This window comes from Geotrypetes seraphini, chromosome 19 (genome assembly GCF_902459505.1).
Source record: "Geotrypetes seraphini chromosome 19, aGeoSer1.1, whole genome shotgun sequence".
Classification (NCBI taxonomy): Eukaryota; Metazoa; Chordata; class Amphibia; order Gymnophiona; family Dermophiidae; genus Geotrypetes; species Geotrypetes seraphini.
The window spans coordinates 29,046,627-29,067,848 of record NC_047102.1 but is presented as its reverse complement, the minus strand read 5'-3'; the positions used below and the strand labels follow the sequence as shown (position 1 = coordinate 29,067,848).

Below are 21,222 nucleotides of genomic sequence, written 5' to 3'. Positions count from 1 at the left end.
AAATCTCTTATATATTTGGCCGCTATAAGTTAAGTGGTGAACATATAGCATATAAGGTTTCAGTTTTATGAATTAGTACTTTTCAGATTTGGAGATAAGAAGGATTTGAAACACCAATAAAAGCTAGAAGTTGTTCCATTTTTAATTACATTAAATACAAATTGTATGCTCTTTGAACAGACTTCATTGTTAAGGACACCAGTGGAGGACATGATGTCCAGGAGTCAGTCAGCTCTGAGAAATCTTTAACTTGTGGAACGTAGGCAATGACGACTGGGCAGACTGAGTGGGTCAATTAGTCCTTATCTGCAATCATCTACTATTTCAATTTGTTAATTTAAAAGTTTACAAGGTTACAAAAATTATAATGACACGGAACCACTCTTATAAAGCTGAAATGATTTTTAAAAAATATCCGACCCTGGCATTTGGAAAACTATAACACAGATGCTTTGTTTATCTGATTTTCCTGGATGAACACAATCGATATTAGAATTCTGTATTTATTCACCTGTATTTCATGTGTTAAAGCCGCTTCTATCAACTCGCCAAAATAATGTCCAACAGAATTTAACGTTTCATTAATGCATGATTTCATTGATGATAATATCTGTTCGTCTTCAAGATACAAACACCTGAAAATGAAAAAAAAAAAAAAAAGTGATATCAAGCAAGAGAAAAGATAGAAGTAATGTCGAAATAGTTATAATACAACTTACACAAGCCTTTTTCTAAAGCAAGTCATTGCACAGCAGTTCTTCAACACAGGTGTAAATTAGAGAATGACACAGGGACAAATTTTTCCCCTTCCCCGCGGGAACTCATTTTCCCGTCCCATCCCGGTGAGTTCTTTTCCTGTCCCTGCCCCATTCCTGCAAGCTCTGTCCTCATCTGCACAAGCCTCAAATGCTTTAAAATCATAAGCGTTCAAGGGTCCAGAGGAGAGCGACTAAAATGGTTAAGGGGCTAGAGGAGTTGCCATACAGTGAGAGATTAGAGAAATTAGGCCTCTTCTCCCTTGAAAAGAGGAGACTGAGAGGGGACACGTTACTCCTCTTCTGAAAGAAGCCCACTGGTTAACAATCACGCACCGTATCACTTACAAAACCTTAATGCTGGTCTTCAAAATCAAACTCTCGTGTCTTCCATCTTTTCTCGACAAACTTATCATCCCTCTCTGCCCTTCTCGGACCCTAAGATCAGCAGATCAGAATTTGCTGGCCGTCCCTTCCATCAAGGAATTCTACTACACTAGGAAAACTAACTTCTCTGTAGTTGCTCCATGCCACCTCAACTCCATCATGAAAATTTTCTCGACAAATTTAAGACTAAACTAAAGACATTCTTATTTCAAGATGCATACCACATTTTCTAAATATCCTCTATTTTACAGCTAGCAAAATCATCTCAACCGCTTCTCCGAAGCGATCTCATTCCTGATGTAATATCCCCCTCCTTCCTTTTCTTTTAAATTTTGTTTTTAATAATGTACTTATTTACCCTCCTTTCCCCCTTATTACCCTCAAGTCCATGTAAGTACTTGTCAATTGTCTTTTTAATATTCACACCTCCCCAATATTTAATTATTATTTTCCCTGTTATTTTATTTTTTTTAGCATTGTAAACCGGCCAGATACATGCTGATGGTTGGTATATTTAAAATAATAAAACTTGAAACTTGACATGATAGAAACATTCAAAATACTGAAGGGAATAGACTTAGTAGATAAAGACAGGTTGTTCACCCTTTCCAAGGTAGAGAGAACATAAGAACATAAGAATTGCCATCTCCGAATCAGACCCTGGGTCCATCAAGTCCGGCGATCCGCACAAGCGGAGGCCCCGCCAGGTGTACCCTGGCATAGTTTTAGTCCCCATATCACTGTATGCTTCTCAAGGGAGATATGCATCTAATTTACCCATACCCGTATCACTCTATGCCACTCTTAAGGAGATGTGCATCTACTTTACCCTTAAATCCTATAACGGTGGATTCTGCAATTACTTCCTCTGGGAGAGCATTCCAGGTGTCCACCACTCGCTGCGTGAAACAGAACTTCCTGATATTCGTCCTGGACCTGTCCCCCCTCAGCTTCAGTCTATGTCCTCTTGTCCGTGTCACATTGGACATTGTAAATAACTGCTTTCCCTGCTCCATTTTGTCGAATCCTTTCAGTATTTTGAAAGTCTCGATCAGATCCCCTCGCAGTCTCCTCTTCTCAAGGGAGAACAACCCCAGTCTCCTAAGTCGTTCCTCATAGTCCAGGTTCTCCATACCTTTCACTAGCTTCGTTACTCGTCTCTGCACCCTCTCTAGCAGTTTTATATCCTTCTTTAGGTATGGAGACCAATGCTGGACGCGGTATTCCAGGTGCGGTCTGACCATGGCTCTGTAGAGCGGTATTATAACTTTCTCTGATCTACTCATAATTCCCTTCTTTATTATGCCTAGCATTCTATTTGCTTTCACCGCCGCCGCCACACATAGCGCCGACGGTTTCAGGGTCCTGTCTATCAGTACACCCAGGTCCTTTTCCTGTTCAGTCTTTCCCAGAGTTACACCTGACATACTATACTTGTGATCTTTATTTTTTCTGCCTAAATGCATCGAGAGGGTACTCTCTAAAGTTAAAAGGGGATAGACTCCGTACAAACGTAAGGAAGTTCTTCTTCATCCAGAGAGTGGTGGAAAACTGGCTTTTATAAGGGAAAACACCCTCCAGGGATTCAAGACAAAGTTAGACAAGTTCCTGCTAAACCAAAACATACGCATTTAAAGCTAGTCTCGGTTAAGGCACTGGTCTTTGACCTAGAGGCCACCATGGGAGCGGACTGCTGGACACGATGGACCCAGCAGCAGCAATTCTTATGTTCTTATGATTAAGGCAGAGCTTACAGGAATGAGACAGGGACAGCGACAAAATTTGCGGGGACGGAACTGGGAAAAATTTATCACTATGTCATTCTCTAGTGTAAATGAGGAGACCAACGAAGGCTATATTTTTATCAAACTCCAATCCTTTGGAATGCTTCGCCTGTCTATTTGTGGGAGGAGTGTTCTTTAACTTGTTTTCGGAAACAGCTTAAGGCACATCTATTCCAGCAAAGCTTTTCCAGGCTCACTTCTGAAAGTGGATGTTTAGAAAGGTGTTCTTTTTTTAAATGGAGGAATCTTGGGTTTTGTGTGTTTGGGTGGGATTTGTGTGGTCTTTACTATCTAGTTTCATGGCATTCTTTTCTAGTATGTGATTTTTATTATGATTGTAATATAGAGGGCATTTTTGGTAGAACCTCCAAGTCTGAGTTTGGACATTTTGGAAAAGATGTCCAGAAATTCTGTAGAGAAAATGTCCATTCTCAGACATCTTTCTCTTTTTTTTTTTTTAATGACCTATGTAGACGTTTTGGTCCTTAGTACGTCTATCATTTTTGGCCATTCTCAAATATAAAGATGTCCATATGAAAAAAGTCCAAAAGCCAGTTTTTCAGATGTGCTAGCAACCTGCATTCTTAGCAAACTGTTCAGACAGCTGAGCATAGCAGAGGTGCTCATCTAAGAAGTACTGTAGTGAATTTCACATTAAAAGTCCCTGGTACAGATGTCACTATATCTTGCTTATATTGTATTAGTGTTTAAGCCCGTTACATTAACGGGTGCTAGTAAAGCCTCCTTCCCTCACATGTCCCCCATTTTCAGCCCCAGCTCCAAACCTATTTTTACCCTCTCCCAGCCCCCTTCTCTCATCTTTTCCCTTTCAGCTTCCAGCCACTTTTTCTCACCAGCAGCATTTCCCCCCCCTCCATTTCCCTGTGCAGCAGCAGCAGCAGCATTTCCCTCCCTCCACCCCACTTCCCTGTGCAGCAGAATTCCCTCCTTCTCCACTTCCCTGTGCAGCAGCATTTCAGTTTGTTTCTGGCCAGCTCCCTTACAGTTCCCTTGCCAAAGTTATTTTTGAGTTTAAAGCTGCCGCAGCGGCTTCTCTCATGATCCACGCCTGCGTCAGAAGCCTTCTTTCTGACGTGACGTCAGAGAGGCTTCCAATGCAGGTACAGCTCGTGAGAGAGACCTTTGTAAGACTATGCTGTCTTATGGCCATCTATCTTGTTTGAAAATGAGCCCCATAGCGGTATATCAGATTAATTAAACCTGTATATCGATTTCAAAATCCAAGTACTTGGGTAAAGATGCTGTTTGGAAACTGCTCACCCTTTAACCAGCTAAAAGTAGACATGAGAAGGGAAGAAATTTTCTACAGTGTGCAGGCTCTTACATACATAGAGGTTGACACTCAAAGCCCAGGAGCCAAAGCTCACAATGCAAAAATCTTACTGCAACAGCAGCACAGAAAAATAACTAACCAATGCTCAGAGCAATTGGAATTCACATTTTATTCACAGATAAGTCATGCTATTAAACCAAAAGTAAGGAGAGGGGTGTGCCTGGTGCATATCCATAGAGATACTGGACTCATGGCCCCGCCCTGTTCAACCCAAGTCACGCCCTGTTCTGCACCAGCCCTGCCCCCCAACCTTTTCTTATGCTCAGAGCCACGTCGGGAGAGCATCTGCGCATGGCACAGGTTTGACAGATCTCTGGCCAGTGTGAATTTAGTAAATCTTGTGAATCTTCTCTTTAAGAAAGGTTTGGACAAGTTCCTGGAGGAAAGGTCCATAGTCTGCTATTGAGACAGACATGGGGAAGCCACTGCTTCCCTTGGATTGGTAGAATGGAATGTTGCTACTCTTTGGGGTTCTGCCAGATACTTGAGACCTGGATTAGATGGACCATCAGTCTGACCCAGTATTCTTATGTTTTGTTAAAAGAACCCAATAGTTATCCAGAGATTGTTTAAAAGTAAGCTAGCCAGACTTGAAAACGCCATGTATAAGATCATCTTAGGAAAATTCTCCAGAATCAATACAGTTATCAGAACTCTGCCATATTTGTCAATCTTGATAAATTCTTGCAAAGTTTAAGGATTGATTTTTAAAAGCCATTCCTCTTGATGACCTCTGTCTTCCAGAATAAAAGAGAAGCTTGTCAAAACTCCACTGTCACAGCAAATGATGAAAAGAAAGCAATTGCAAAGCAAGGCTGCTATGATTCAACTTACCTTTCAGTAATCCCTGTCAGCTCAGAACATTTCTCCATTAGAAGTTTCTCGAGCTGCAGAAAAATCAGGAAATGCATCATATCAAACAGACTTGCAGAGCGAGGGCTCTTATTTCAAAAACAAAATGCAAGAACTGTGCTTTTACTTTGAACCTGTGGCATGCGTCATTTCCACATTTTCTAGATTCAAACAGATATGTGTATGAATAAACTTGCGCACTAATGGCTGGCTTTTGTAAACGGCGTCCCGATTGTAGGCAGCGTTAGGCGTCCTACCGCTGTCTAACCAGCTAATCGGGACGCACGTTTTTTTTAAAAAAAAAAGCTCCCAAAGTAGGCCGCCTACACTGGCGGTGCCTCCAGGAGCCTAGGGAGGCCCGCAAGCCCACCTAAGCTCACCCAAGACTAGGCATGGGCATGGTTTGCCCCAGAAGTAGCCTTAGGAGGACCTAGGCAGCCATATGCACCGCCCTAGGTCAGTGGGAGACATGTACAATGTAGGCCAGCAAAAGGCAGATAAAAAAAAAATCAGATTTCAGTAATTCTGGCACAAATAGAGAAATGGACCATTAATTTTAAACTTAAACTTAACCCTAAAAAAATGAAAATTTTTCTAGACTGTCCAAATGATAATATCAAGGAAAAGGTACTTCAACTTAATGGACACAATTTCCCGATTCTAATACTATTAAACTATTAAGTGTTGTGTTAGATCGTCATCTTACTTTAGACAGATCTAATGATAAAAGAAATGCTTTACTGTCCTCTGGAAACTGCGCACGATTAAGAAATATTTCGTCATTCAGACTTTTGGTTCAATCATCAATTCTGTCTGTCCTGGATTATTGTAATATAATTTATTTAGGATCCCACAAGAAAGTCCTTAATAGATTAAGGATAATACAAAACTCAGCGGTTCGTTTGATCTTCGGTCTGAAAACATATGACCACGTTAGTTCTTATTATAGACAACTTCACTGGTTGCCCTTTGATGCAAGAGTTTTATTTAAATTTAGCTGTACTTGCTTTAAAGTACTATTTGGTCTAGCTCCAGCTTATCTTGTCCCTCATTTTGAATTTCATAGAACAAACGTGAATACACGCAAATCTTATTGGGTTTGCATTTCTATCACCTAAAGCTTGTTGCTACACAAGATTTTTTGATCAATCTTTAGCATTCCAGGCTAGTAAAATGAACACCTAATTCCTCAAGCTCAATCTTATCTTCTTTTTAGAAAAGCATTAAAAACCTACCTGTTTGATAAATTTATATCTTAATTATTTTAACATTGTATGTGAGATCTTTTATGTGATGTATAATGTGATTCGCTGATTGCCCAGCTTTACTTGATGTAAACCACCTAGAACTCATGGTATGGCGGTATAGAAAATAAAGGTTTTTTTAATTATTATTATTATAGACACGGCTATTAAGCTTATCGTCTGTCCCACCCGAATGAACAATGGAACCTGGAAGGGAAGGGGAAAGAAAATAAAATAGATGCTGGAACCAGGAAAGGGGGGGGGAGGAGGGAGGAAGAGCACTGCTGAACTCAAGGATGGAGAGATTCAAGAGGTCCCAGGAGTTGGAGGAAGAGGGAGAGATGATGGATCAGTGGGAGAGTGGAGTAGAAGGAAGGGAGAAAGAGAGACTGAGACAGGACAAGAGGAAGAGAGGTAAAGACACTGGATCCGGGAGGGAGAGAGTGTGAAGGACATTGGATCCAAGAGGGAAAGGTAGTAGACTGGAGGTGGGTGGGGGATATTGGCTCCAGGGTAAGGGCTATGGGAGGAACGGAAGAGAGAGCGGAGGAACAGGGGGACAGAGAAGAGATGCTGGGCATGGAGGGAGCTTAGGGACACAAAAGAGCAGTACTGAACAGAGAAGAAATAAGGGAAGAAAAAGGGATAAGGACTCGGGACAAAAAAGAAGGACAGGTCAAGAAAGGGACACAGAGAAGCAGAAATGCTGAATTTAGGGGAAGGGAAGGTCACTGAGAAGGCAGATGCAGAATGTGGAATGAGGGAGGGAAAAAGACAGGTACAGAGACATGGAGGAGAGATACTTGAAAGGACCAATAGGAAAGCAGACGGATGGTGAACATGGGGTGAGAATAAATGCAGAAAATCAAAGGTAAGATAAATTATTCTAGTTTAGTAGTTGAAATATGTCAGATTTGAGGATTTACATCTGCTATCTACAGAATATTTTACACTGTACAGGAGGAAATGCGAGGGGGCATTTTATGCAATTAATCATGCAATGAAAAATTTTAATCGGCCCTAGTTCCCGGTCGTTTAATACTTTCTAAGTATAGCTGCCCTTGGCAGCTAGGTGAGGTGGTTGGGGCTGGAGTTGTAGGCCATTAGGGAAGCAAATTCCTGGGATTTATAGTGTTAGGGATTTTTTAAATGTGATTTTGTTTTATTGCTGATGTACTGTATGTATGGGAGGCTCAGATTTGCCACGGTATATCAAAAAGCAGAAATCCAATCCATAATTATCTAGGTAGAGGAAAGAAGAAGGGATTATATATATATGTACCGTCTTTCAGTGGTAAGTGATCAAAGCACTTTACATATACATATATACAGGTACCTTTTCTGTTCATACTGGACTCACAATCTAAATTTTTATACCTGGAGTAATGGAAGGTTAAGTGCCTTACCAAAGTCACAAGGAGCTGAACTGGGTATTGAACCTGGTTCATGGTCCATCGCATTAGACTTGGAAAGCTACTGCTTATCTATGGGAGTGATTAGCAAGGAATAGACTTTTTGGGCTGGATTTGTTACCAGAATTGCAGCTACCATTAAACATAGGCGCCAGTAATGTAGACCAGGGTTTTGAAGATCTATATTAATGGCACCTATTTTTGACATGGATCAGGTGTACCGAGGAGCCTAATGGCGCTTAAGGTCATTCCTACATTCTCTCTAAAATCTGGTACAAATTTTGTGGGTAAAGAAGTACCTGTGGAGTTTGTCCCGAAGTAGAAAGAACCCCAGTATTGTGAGAAAACATATCTCAATTGCCTTGCACCAAAGAGACATATTAAAGCAACCAATAGATAATATTTCTCTGAACATAGGAGTCATTTTTTCATAATGATTAGGGTGCTGAACCCATCACACATTGCCATACATGGATAAAATGAAGGCATTTTCTCAATATTGGGGGCGCTCAAGCACCTACAGCACTCACAGAGCTGGCTCCTATGTCTGTGAATAATTACAGTCAGCTGAGAATTGTCTTAAGAATCTCTTTCAGATGATTCAGGATTTTGGTGGACTGCCATCTTTTTGGCTGATGATATTCAGCATCGTCTAGGCCGGGTCAGAAAAGAGCAGACATAAGCTATGAATAACTTGAATTCTTGCCTTGAGTGACTGAGTTCTTGGTTGAGTTTTTTGATTCAAATTGAACCTATCAAAAATGTGAAGTGTTTTGGGTTAGTAGGAAAATGAAGCTCTGAGAATCAGCTCATAAATGTCAAGGATGGAGCTGCTGCAGAAAGAGGGAATCTGGAGTCTGGCTGGTTGCTAAACTCCACCTTATCTATGAAGCTCCAGGTGCTGGCTGCTGGAGAGCAGTCTTTGACAGGGTTCTGCCTACTGGACAGTTATGTCCAGTTTTGGAACAAAAGGATTTTGCATTGATCTACTTGTCCATCGTAAAGCAGCTGGAGCTACTGCAATTCCCTCCGTCAATGCCTTCCTCAGAAGCATTTGAAGAAACCACAGTTTTATCAGAATACATTATTCAAAGAGGAGCAAAGCTTAAGATCATATCGCACCCACTCTGAAGGATGCGCTGGTTTATAGTTAATCGTACAGAGGTGTTCAAAACTGGAGTCCTAGTTTTAGGTCATCAAAACAAATAGGGCCCCAATATTTAAATAACCTGCAGTGAAAGTTGATCAGTAAAGATGCCCAAGCTTTTAGAAGCTAGGTTATTGGGTACCAAATGGAAAGCTCTTAGGTTCTTTGGATCAGTACTTTGGAATTCTTTCTCTCAGAATATTAGGCTTGAATCGAATTACCTCTCCTTTGCTAAATCTTAGCTTTTAATCCAAGCAATTCAGCAAAGGGGGCTGATCTTGGTCATTTAGGCCCTGATCCTACATAAGATGTCTAAAGTTAGCACTTATACCGGTTACCTAGCCGAGCTAGGTGACTAGATCAGTATATCTAGTCAATCAAGGAGCCTAACTTAATTTTCTTAATCGGTGCTGATAATTGAAAGCACCATTAAAAAAACAATTACAAATCCATTTAGAAAATTAATTAGCACTTCGAAGTAGGCGTCTAAAACGAGGCACCTACCAGCAAGTAGGGTTGCTTAGGGAACAGATTTGGGGCTGATCTGGTGTGTGTTTTGACTTAGGCGTAGGATTCAATGTCTACTAGTGTCTAAGACCACTTAGGCACCACTAGGTGTAATTCTATAAATGGCCACTAGTGGATGATTGACAAACATATGTAACAACACCTATGAATTAGGCACTGTTTATAGAATCAGGGTCTTACTGCTACGTTGATTGGTGATTGGTAAGTTTTATGGAGCAGGGATGGGTACTATTTATTGTATTCCATCATGAGCTGTTAATTGTATAGATATTAATCAAATTTAAGACTTAAATAAATAAGAAAGACAACTCAATATTACAAGCAAATGAAACCTCTTTGGTGATAATTTTGGCAGATAATTTTGTTCATTTCTCAAGCACACTATATAATTGGGAGCTATATTATGTTTTGCAACTAGAGAAAACATTATCAGTTTCATAATTTACTTACATCAGAAGTAACCATTATGAAGATAAGTGTCAGTGAGTGGAGTAGACAGCAGTTTAAATGCCTGGGCCTGAAAATGATGTAGCTGACCTTTCAAACTTCAAGCGTGAAAGATATTGCTGGTCTTTGTGTAAAAGCAATGGAGAGTATGTAGATAGACGTGATGGGAAAATTAGATACAGACTCAGACACAGAAGTAATAACTATCCTGTTTTACTTGACAGAAAGATCAGTTTCGGGACAAAGGGCACATTGCCGATAAAGTTCCGAACTACAAAGATATGTGTGTGCTTGAAAATTCACACCGAACATTTTCAAATTCGAGGCATCTGTGTGCAGCCGTCAACCGCGCAAAAGATCTCTAAAGGAGGACAGTGCTGCCACCTAAACCCTCAGAGAGGACCAGGCAAGGACGTGCTCCAGGCTGTCCTGCAAAAACGCCAAGGTGTGCAGCAGGGATGCATGCAGGGGAATGACTGCCTGAACAGAACACCAAGAGGTGCCAAATGCGCACATAAGCCCTAGATGTCGAAAACTGGTGAGATCTCAAAAGGGTAGAGACCACTTTATCTGAATAAGAGCCAAGCCATAAGACAGAAGGAACCAGAATCGAACATGGAAATGTGACCCTGAGTCAGCAGATCGCTCAAGAGGGGCAGTGGCAAGGGAGTCTGCCACGAGCAGACAAACCAGATCATGTACGATGGGCGCCTAGACCAATCCGGAGCCACCAGGATCATATGGCCTGTGTGTTGCGCAATGCGAAGAAGAACTCTGCCCACTAGTGGCCAGAGAGGAAAGACATACAGCAGGCCGTTTGTTGGCCAATCCTGCATCAGAGCATCCAGCCCCTCTGCCTGACAATCCCTGCATCAACTGAAGAACTGCTATGCCTTGATGTTGAACCGCGTGGCCATGAGATCTATCCTTCCCGAGGCGCCACTCACCGGGATCCAGAGTCTGACAACTGAGGAAATTATGTGGGTAAACGTGTGCATATATTTAAGCAAAGTTAAAGAGCACAGTGACTGAACGCTGCACTCCCTCTGTCATTTCCGGGTCCTGCGTCTCGGACGTGACATCGGAAGGAGAGCCTGCGCCGACACGGGCAGCATGTTGGTGATGCTGCTCGCACTGGGAAAGTTAGAGGTATGGGGAAGGGAAGGGGCACGCGTAAGCAGCGGAGAAGGACCAGAGGGCAGAGAAGAGGCATGGGGAGGGACATCTCTCACCCTCGCTAGGCCACTGAGTAGCGGCAAAAGTTCTTACTTCGTCCTCCCTCAAGATGAGCTGTGAATATAATATACGACCACGTGACATCCCTTTACCGGGCGTTGCATTGGTTACCAGTGGAGGCGCGTGTGAAATTCAAACTCGGTTGCTTTTGCTTTAAGGCTTTATTTGGTTTGACTCCCAAATACTTAAATGAGCTTTTTTGTCTTTTACAACTAATAGACATAAAAGAAGCTCACGTTTGAATTTTGATGTAAACTTTAAAACCATCATCAGCATCTTCTTTCATACCGGGCAGCAGCATGGGGCAAAGAATTAGATCAACTGCTTAGGATTACTGAAATTTATGGGGAATTTAGAAAACATTTAAAAACACATCGGTTTTTGAAATATTTAGGTAGTTAGTTTGTAAAATTTTTATTATGCAATAATCAGATCTTTTAGGGTTTTTTTACTTATTGGTTTTAACTTTCTAATTTTCATCAATTCTTTTGTATTTTAAACAATGTATTTGTAAATGTAAACCACATAGAACTTCACGGCTTTGCGGTATGTAAATAAATTGTTGTTATTATTATTATTATTATATGCTTGCATACTGCCGCTACTTCTCAGTTCTGTGCAGTTTACAGAGTAAAGATACTGGACATTCACAGGGACTTAACGATCCATTAATAATAATAATAATAATAATAACTTTATTCTTGTATACTGCATTACCATGGAAGTTCTATGCGGTTAACAAATGAAGAGACTGTACATTTACAGCGAAGTTACATTTTCAGTGATGTTACATTTACATTTTAGACGATAAATTTACGGTGAAGTTGTTATTTCAGCTAGGTTACATTTGCTGTGAGTTACATACAGCGGTGTTACAAATAGCAGTGTTACATACGGCGGTGAAGAGTCTGGGGTGAGTCAAGATCAGAGGACGAGGCAGGGAAGAGGGTGGATAGATCAGAGGAATTTGTCAAAAAGGTAGGGTTTGATTAACTTCCTGAATGTTTGGTAGGGGGGGGGGAATTGGAGATGAGAGTTGAGAGGCATTTGTTCCATTTGCCCGCTTGGAATGCTAGGGATCTATCGAGGAATTTCTTGTAGAGGCAACCCTTCAGGGAGGGAAAGGAAAACAGGTAGGTATTTCGAGTACGAGAGGGGCCAGCAATTTCAAGGTGCTCAGATAAGTAAATGGTGAAGAGCCTGCTAAGGTTTTGAAGCAGAAGCAAGCGAATTTAAAGATGATTCTTGCCTCCACTGGCAGCCAGTGAAGTTTAGTGTAATAGGGGCTAACGTGGTCATATTTTTTGAGGCCGTATGTTTGTAACAATTTTCTAAATGCCAGATAGGTGTTGGAATGTGATTTAAAATTCCCAAAGTGTTTATCTCATATAGCGGCCTGATAGGATAGAATTCTGCCAAAGAATCATTTGTAAACACATCCCATAATAGAGGGAAAGTCAAATACCCGCGAGCCCCGTGCAGGGTGTTTTCTATTAACAAATTCAAAGTGGTCAAGAAAATAACTAGGTAAAAGGCCATGTAAAGACTTAAAACATTTTAATGAGCAAGAATTTTCACGTGCTAGTTACTGTGCGACTTTGTTAATTTTTTTTTATTTTGCTAAAGCGCAGTAAACACATACCACAGGTTGGGTTATTTTAACACAAGTCAGGTTATTATAGCTTAGGTTCTCATTACATGACACAGGCCCCTAAGAACATAAGAATTGCCGCTGCTGGGTCAGACCTGTGGTCCATCGTGCCCAGCAGTCTGCTCATGCGTCGGCCCTCTAGTCGAAGACCAGTACCTTAACTGAGACTAGCCCTACCTGCGTACGCTCTGGTTCAGCAGGAACTTGTCTAACTTTGTCTTGAATCCCTGGAGGGTGTTTTCCCCTATGACAGACTCTGGAAGAGCGTTCCAGTTTTCCACCATTCTCTGGGTGAAGAACAACTTCCTTACGTTTGTACGGAATCTATCCCCTTTTAAATTTAGAGAGTGCCCTCTCATTCTCTCCACCTTGGAGAGGGTGAACAACCCTGTGCTAAATAGCACCATTTGTGGTAAAATAATCCAACGTAACAGTAGCTCTAATCTAATCTAATCTAATCTAAACCTTAAGTTTATATACCGCATCATCTCCATGAGAATGGAGCTCGACACGGTTTACAAGAACTTAAAATAGTGGGTAGAGAAGAAGAAAAAGGATTACATGAACTTATGTGTAGAAGGGGGGAGAGAAAGGGGGGAAGGATAGAGCTACAATTTGCTGAAAAGCCAGGCTTTCAGTTGTTTGCGGAATAACTGAAGGGAGCTCAGGTTCCGCAGCGGGGTGGTGAAGTCGTTCCAAAGACCTGTGATTTTGAAGAGAAGGGATTTTCCCAGTTTGCCTGAATAGTGGATACCGCGTGGAGAGGGGAAGGCTAGTTTAAGCCTTTGGGCAGTTCTGGAGGAGTCGGGACTGGAGGAGTTGAAAGACAGTGGGATAAGAGGAGGCAAGATTCCGTGAATGATCTTGAAAGCCAGGCAGGAACATTTGAAATGGATTCTGAAGATTATTGGGAGCCAATGAAGTTTGGCAAGGAGTGGGGAGGCATGGTCAGACTTGCGTTTTGAGAAGATCAGTTTGGCTGCAGTATTCTGGATTAGCTGGAATCTTAGAATACTTTTTTTTTATAGATTTAAGTAGATGGCGTTGCAGTAATCTAGTTTGGAGAGGATGATGGATTGGACAAGGATGGAAAAGTGTTGTTGGCTGAAGTAGGATCTAGCTTTCCTCAGAATGTGAAGGCTGAAAAAGCATGATTTGGCCAAGGAGTTGAGGTGGTCATTGAGGGAGAGAGAGGAATCGATAGTGATACCAAGGACCTTGCATGAGAACTCAAGCTGTAGTGTATCGCCTTTGGGTAGTGTGAAAAGTGTGGGCAGGTGTTCGAATTTTGGGCCGAGCCAGAGTAGTTTTGTTTTAGATTCGTTTAGTTTCATCTGTACCGAGAAGGACCAGGCACGGAGTCTCATTATGCAAGCTGTAATGTTTTCGTGGAGGTTGGTGAGGTTCTGGTCAGTCTCAAGGAGGACAAGGATGTCATCTGCATAAGTGTAGATTGTTTCCAGGGGGGATAGTTGAAAGAGTTTCAGGGAGGACATGTAGATGTTAAAGAGAATAGGGGAAAGGGGTGATCCTTGAGGGACACCGCAAGATGGAGTCCAAGGAGTGGACATGGTACCATTTGTGTTGACGGTGTAGGAACGGGAGTGTAAGAAGTTTGAGAACCACATTAGGACGGTGGAGTCGATTCCAATCTCGGAAAGTTGGTAAAGTAGTATGTCGTGATGGACGACATCAAAAGCAGCGGAAAGATCGAATTGTAGTAGGACAGCGAATTTGTTACGTGAGTGTAGTTGTTGTACCTTTGAAATTAGGGAAAGTAGGAGGGATTCAGTGCTAAAGCAGGGTCTGAAGCCATGTTGGTAGGGATGAAGAATGGAGAATCTCTCGAGATAGGAGGAGAGCTGGGTAGCTCATGTTGATAACTTCCCCCTCTCACGGCCACGCCCCCCTTTTGAGCTGCATATTGAACCACTCCAAAAGAACTTGTCCAATATATAAAAGTCTCTTTTAATTTATATAGATCTCAGTCGTGCAGCCCAGGAAGCAACTTCTCACCGGGTGTATAAGCACTCGCTTCTTCCCTGGTCTCCAAAATATTTTGTTCTTTTCTTACTTTATTCCCCAATTACGAAACTCGCCTCTGTAAACTTTCATAACATTTTCATCACTCAAACATTTAGCTTAAATGCACTTAGGGGTCCTTTTACTAACCCCCCCTCTTCTACGACACTGCGCTAGCAGTTTCTAGCGCAGAGAGCCGCGCTGAATGGCCCGCGCTGCTCCCGACGCTCATAGGAAATCTATGAGTGTCGGGAGCAGCGCGGGCCATTCAACGTGGCTCCCCGCGCTAGAAACTGCTAGCGCAGTGTCGTAGAAGAGGGGGGGTAAGGTGCACTAGCCGTTGTAGCGTACGCTAAATGCTAACGCTACATAGAATATAATGGGATACGCTAAAATGGCTAGCACGCCTTAGTAAAAGGACCCCTTAGTTTTATGCTGGCGGGGACACCTTCTTACATGTTTCACCAACAGGCTTTCTCAAGGAATCGTCCCCCTAGTTAACCCGCTCATCTCTTTGACCACGTAACTCCTCTAGTCAAAAATCCACCTGCATAAAGCTAAGTGCATTTAAGCTAAATGTTTGAGTGAAAAAAATGTCCTGAAAGAATATAGAAGAGAGTTTCATTATTGGTAGGGTTACCAGATTTTCCAAATGGAAAAACCGGATCCGTGGCCCCACCCCGCCCCCCACACACCCCTCGACCTACACGAGCAACGAGCGACGTCGGACAGCATTCGCACCTGCGCTGGTGTGATGCAATGATGTCGCACGCAGGCGTGTGACATCGCCGCGCATGCACGAATGCCGTCCCAGTGGCGCTCGTTGCCAGAAGCTTTTCAAAACCCGGACAAAGGGCCGGATTTTGAAAAGCCGTCCGGGGAAATCTGGACGTCTCGTAACCCTAATTATTGTGGAATAAAATAAGAAAATAACAAACTATTTTAGAGACCTATGAAGAAATGAGTGCCTATACACCTAGTGATAAGTTGGTTCCTGGGCTGCACTATTGAGGCCTATATAAATTAAAAGACCGTTTAATCATCTTGTTTATTAGTTTTCAAATGTAACTACAAACATTGTAACAATACAGATATTATAACAATATAATCATTGTGAATAGTTTCAAGTTTTATTCGTATTTAATGAATCGCTTATTTAATATACTAAGCGATGTACAATATAATAAAAGAAATATACAAATAAATATCTGGTACTGACGTACAAAGTGACAATGACAGTATGGGGTAAAACTAACGTGAGTCGTTAGGGAAAAAGGGGCAGAGTTACAATGTTAATTGAGCAAGAAAGAAAACCATTAATGGAATGAACAAAAGGGAGGGTAAATTTGGTGCCAAATTGGCTTCATATATTATTAGATGAAAAAGAAAAAAGATTATTGAATGGAAAGTAAAAGATCGAATGCATCATTGAAAAGGTAAGTTTTTAAGGTTTTTTTTAAACGATGATAAGTCTTTTAGTAACAATACAGTACCAAAATATAACCAACCTCCCTTCTTTATCTTACCATCTTCCCTCCCCTTCTCCCAAGACTGCTACAAAAAAAACCCAAACAAAAACTTAAATCAATACCAATCAATCAAAACATGACTTCATTCTGTAGGAGATAACGTATTTAAAAAGGGCTGCCAAAGACTTCTATATATTGGACAGGTTCTTTTGGAGTGGTTCATCTATATATTGAAGAGGGACTTGGGGGTAAGGGTGGACAATGAAGCCGACGGCACAGTGCGCAGCAGCTGCTAAGAGAGCGAATAGAATGCTAGGTATAATCAAGAAGGGACAACCAGGACGAAAGAAGTTATCCTGCCGCTGTATCGGGCGATGGTGCGCCCACACCTGGAATACTGCGTCCAGTTTTGGTCGCCGTACCTTAAGAAATACATGGCGTTACTCGAGTGGGTTCAGAGGAGAGCAACACGTCTGATAAAAGGGATGGAAAACCTTTCATATGCTGAGAGAGATTGGAGAAACTTGGACTCTTTTCCCTGGAGAAGAGGAGACTTAGAGGGGATGTGATAGAGACTTACAAGATCATGAAGGGCATAGAGAGAGTGGAGAGGGACAGATTCTTCAAACTTTCGAAAAATAAAAGAACAAGAGGGCATTCAGAAAAGTTGAAAGGGGACAGATTCAATACAAATGCCAGGAAGTTCTTCTTTACCCAATGTGTGGTGGACACCTGGAATGCACTTCCAGAGAGCGTAATAAGGCAGAGTACGGTACTAGGGTTTAAGAAAGGATTGGACAATTTCCTGCTGGAAAAGGGAATAGAAGGGTATAAATAGAGGATTACTGCTCAGGTCCTGGACCTGTTGGGCCGCCGCGTGAGCGGACTGCTGGGCAAGATGGACCTCAGGTCTGACCCAGCGGAGGCATTGCTTTTGTTCTTATGTTCTTAAGTCCAATTATTACTATTGATAAGAGAGCCGTTGTTTATTGAGCATTGATGCTGTAAAATTTAGGTGCGCGTTTTATAAATAGGGCAGAGGGCAGATCCGTGCGTGAACCCAAATGAGTGCCAATTAACATCAATTATTGATTGCTAATGGCTCATTCACGAATTAGTTTGTGTGTAGATAGGAATCGGTCCCAAAATTTGGACAAAACATTGCATGAAAATGTACAAAGTTTCAGCGAGTTTACTGAAGGTGCTTCGGTTAAACTTGCTGAACAAGACACAAGATTAATGGCTTTGGAAAATTCAGTGGGAAAAATGGAAAAACAAATTCAGTACAGGCTTCGGCCGTTAAGGATAACTTCGTAAGCTCCCTATGGATCGATATAAATGCCATCTTTTCCTAATCATGACCGGGATAGCCATGCAGATGGTTACCCGTAATTGGAAGAATTATGACCGCTTAAATTTTCCTTTTTGGTGGGCAAATCTGCGCTCCAGCTATAGGTATGAAAAATTGAATGCCGATAGTTTGGGGCACAATAACTAATTTAAATTAGTTTGGGGGCCTTTGACATCTTATATTACTTCAATAGAGTAGGTCTTTGATTATGAGTCGATTTTCGTTAATTTTCATGCACATTCAGGGAAGGGGGGGCTATTTCTATCCTAATTTTGACCTTTAAGTATTCGGTGGGTGGAAGGTGGGAGGACATTAATTTGAATAGGGTAAGGTTATTGGGAAAATCTATGTTTCTGTGTTTTATTGATTAAGCATTGTATGGGGGGGGGATGATTGCTTATGTACATTTGTAAGTTGAATGTGCTTTTATTAACATAACATATGTTATATATCAAAACCCTACTTTTCAAAAAATTTATCCAGATATCATAACCCAACCCTTCCCCCTCCTCCTAGATAAATTCTCCCCCAAAACCTCCACTTAAATAATCTCTTCCTCCCCAAAACACCAACCAAGTATTCAGATCCCTGAAATGTAACGTAATCTTATTTGTACTCTAACTGTAATCTATTTGTTATATCACACAGTAACGTACAGTCAATTTAATATCCAATTTGCAAGTTCTTCCGGAATTAACCCAGCTACCTCTCCTCCCTTGTAACCGATAAAACAAAAAACCAATACTATTGTAACTTCACTGGAAATGTCCAGTTAGCTCTTTTGTAATCCGCCTTGAACTGCAAGGTATAGGCGGACTAGAAGTCCCTAATGTAATGTAATGTAATGTAATATATATTGTGTCTTGCACTATTGATGGTTGGAAAATCAATAAATAATTTTTTTTAAAAAGATAACTTGGTAATACCTTCCAAGTTGGAGACCAATCCAGGGCTAATCGGTCCCATTCTGCATTGTGAAATCAATGTTTAAGTTAGAGGCACAAAAGTGACCAAGGGTGAGCTGAGATCTACCTGGTTCATCTCTTCCGATGGATTTCTGGTGAACGCATTGTATTCATTGATCATTGAGCAGACGTTGTAATTGGCTCTCACGGCCATGCTGTGAACTTTCTGCCACCTGCTCCTTTCTACCTTCTGAACAATCTTAGTCAGCTCCATACTTATAATCCATGCTCTCCTTAACAAAATTTGCAGGTTATCGCATGCGCCGTGCTGGGATGAAAGGATGAGTTCGCTCTGGGCGTCTTCCTCAATGCTGATTGGTTTGGACTGCAGAATACACATGCATTCGCATTCGGTCATCCATTTTAAGTCCTCCATCCAGCGCTGCACAGAATCCACTTGAATAAGGTGCATTCTCCGATAGAGGAAAAAAAAGAATAGAATGGTATTTATGGGGTTCTGTTCTTAAGTACTTGTGGGCTGAATCGTTAAAAGGACTTAGGGCTCCTTTTACTAAGCTGCAGTAGCGTTTATAGCGCGCGCTAACCCCCGTGCTACGCGGAAAAACTAATGCCAGCTCAATGGAGTCTTAGTGTCTAGCATGCGCGGCATTGTAAAAACCACTAGCGCAGCTTATTAAAAGGAGCCCTAAGTCCTTTTAAAGATTAAAGGCGCCTATCGTATATAGAATTGCGCATATCACTCAAATAATTATTATTATTTTTCAATTATGACATGGGGAAGCCGCTGCTTGCCCTGGAATGGAATGTTGCATGGAATGTTGCTACTTTTTGGGGTTCTAGAATGTTGCTACTCTTTGAGATTCTAAAATGTTGCTACTCTTTGGGTTTTTGACAGGTACTAGTGACCTGGATTGGCCACCGTGAGGACGGGCTATTGGGCTTGATGAACTATTGGACTATTCCTTTGTTCTTATGCCTAACTTAGGCGCCTATTTGGCACCTATTTTTAGCCTATTTGGCGCCATTTCCTGAATTCCCTCCTAAGCAAGTTTTGCTCATCATATAGAGCTATGCTAAGCACTTAGCTAGAATTTATGAACATAGAAGTGCTAATAGTCTATAAATTTGTTGTGTGCAAGCCAGTGCCTAAATTTAGATGCCATTTTATAGAATGAGAAGATGGCAACTGAATGTTGTTGTTATCCATAGAGATCCAATAGTTAGTGATATTTACATATATTTAATACCATTGATTATCCAAAGAGCAGTGTGAATAGACATGGTTTTTAATATGATGTAACCAATAAGGAAAGATGACCCAAATGCTTTGTCTTGATGAGCTCTGAGAACCCTCATTTTTCAAGATGGCCAGTATTGATGAAAAGACACCACTGGAAGCCTCCTCAGACCAAGGGGCCCAGTAGCATGGAGGCTCTTTGGTCAAAGGCCTCCCTGTGCTAGGGTCTTGAGCCAGAGGTTATCCTTACTTAGGATGTCAGATCATAAGGATATAAGAATAGCCTTACTGGGTCAGCCCAATGGTCTATCAAGCCCAGTAGCCCATTCTCACGGTGGCCAATCCAGGTCTCTAGTACCAGGCCAAAACCCAAAGAGTAGCAACATTCCAGCATCTCAAAGAATAGCACGATTCCGAAACCTCAATGAGAGCAACATTCCAGAGCTGAGATTGTGATGTCATAATGCCTCATTCCACAGTGCCTCAGAGCCAACCTCAGCACTGATGTTACAATGGCTTGATTGTCCTATACTTGGCTCATGTAAAAGCATAAGAATAGCCTTACTGGGTCAGACCAATGGTCCATCAAGCTCAGTAGCCCGTTCTCACAGTGTCCAATCCAGGTCACTAGTACCTGGCCATAACCCAAGGAGTAGCAATATTCCATGCTACCGATCCAGGGCAAGCCGTGGCTTCCTCCATGTCTTTCTCAATAACAGACTATGGACTTTTCCTCCAGGAACTTGTCTAGACCTTTCTTAAAACCAGTTACGCTATCTTCTCTTACCACAACCTCTGGCAATGCATTCCAGAGCTTAACCATTCTCTGAGTGAAAAAAGACATGTCCAGGGAGTTATAGGATCTGGACTAGGCCACTAGTTCACTAGGCCATCGGTATTTTTTGCAGGTGGAGTCTTACCTGGCTTGTTTTTAAATGTCTCCTTTCCTGTCGGCGAATGACCTAACCCTCGCACGCTGACAGGAAGGTTTTATTCCCAATGTAGCAAACAGTTGCAGATTACTATGGCAGTATGTGCCATGTTTTCTGTCAATGCACACTTTTTTTTTTTTGATGCAGCTGTAATTTGCATGCCATTAGTTTACTGCACTGGGAGTAAACACATTTTAGTGGGTGCATTAGAATATTATGTGCTGAAACTTAGTTCATGGTTCTCACACACACATTACCGCATCAAACCCATAAAATTCCTAAACCATGGCACAGACAAGCAAACAGTAAATTAGTAGAAATATATACAATGCATTACACCCAGTTAAAGATAAAATGGTTCAACTTCAATCGTACCATAAACATATAAACACTAATGGTTTCCAGACCCACCCCATTGAATACCAAGATGCAGAACTCATAATAGTTTAGTTTAGTTTATTAGGATTTTATATACCATCTATCAAGGT

At 41.6% G+C, this 21,222-nt stretch overlaps 1 protein-coding gene across 2 annotated transcripts in view; it reads right to left on the bottom strand.

The window, feature by feature from the left end:
- Positions 1-204: 204 nt before the first annotated feature.
- Positions 205-21,222, bottom strand: part of LOC117351965 (protein inscuteable homolog) — a 57,287-nt gene continuing 36,269 nt past the window's right edge. For both annotated transcript variants that reach the window (XM_033927879.1, XM_033927880.1), the window contains exons 3-5: positions 18,672-19,017; positions 5,115-5,167; positions 205-635 (exon numbers count right to left, since the gene is read on the bottom strand). In XM_033927879.1, the coding sequence (XP_033783770.1) occupies positions 437-635; positions 5,115-5,167; positions 18,672-19,017 (598 nt within the window). In that variant the 3' untranslated portion in view covers positions 205-436. The remainder of the gene's footprint in view (positions 636-5,114; positions 5,168-18,671; positions 19,018-21,222) is intronic.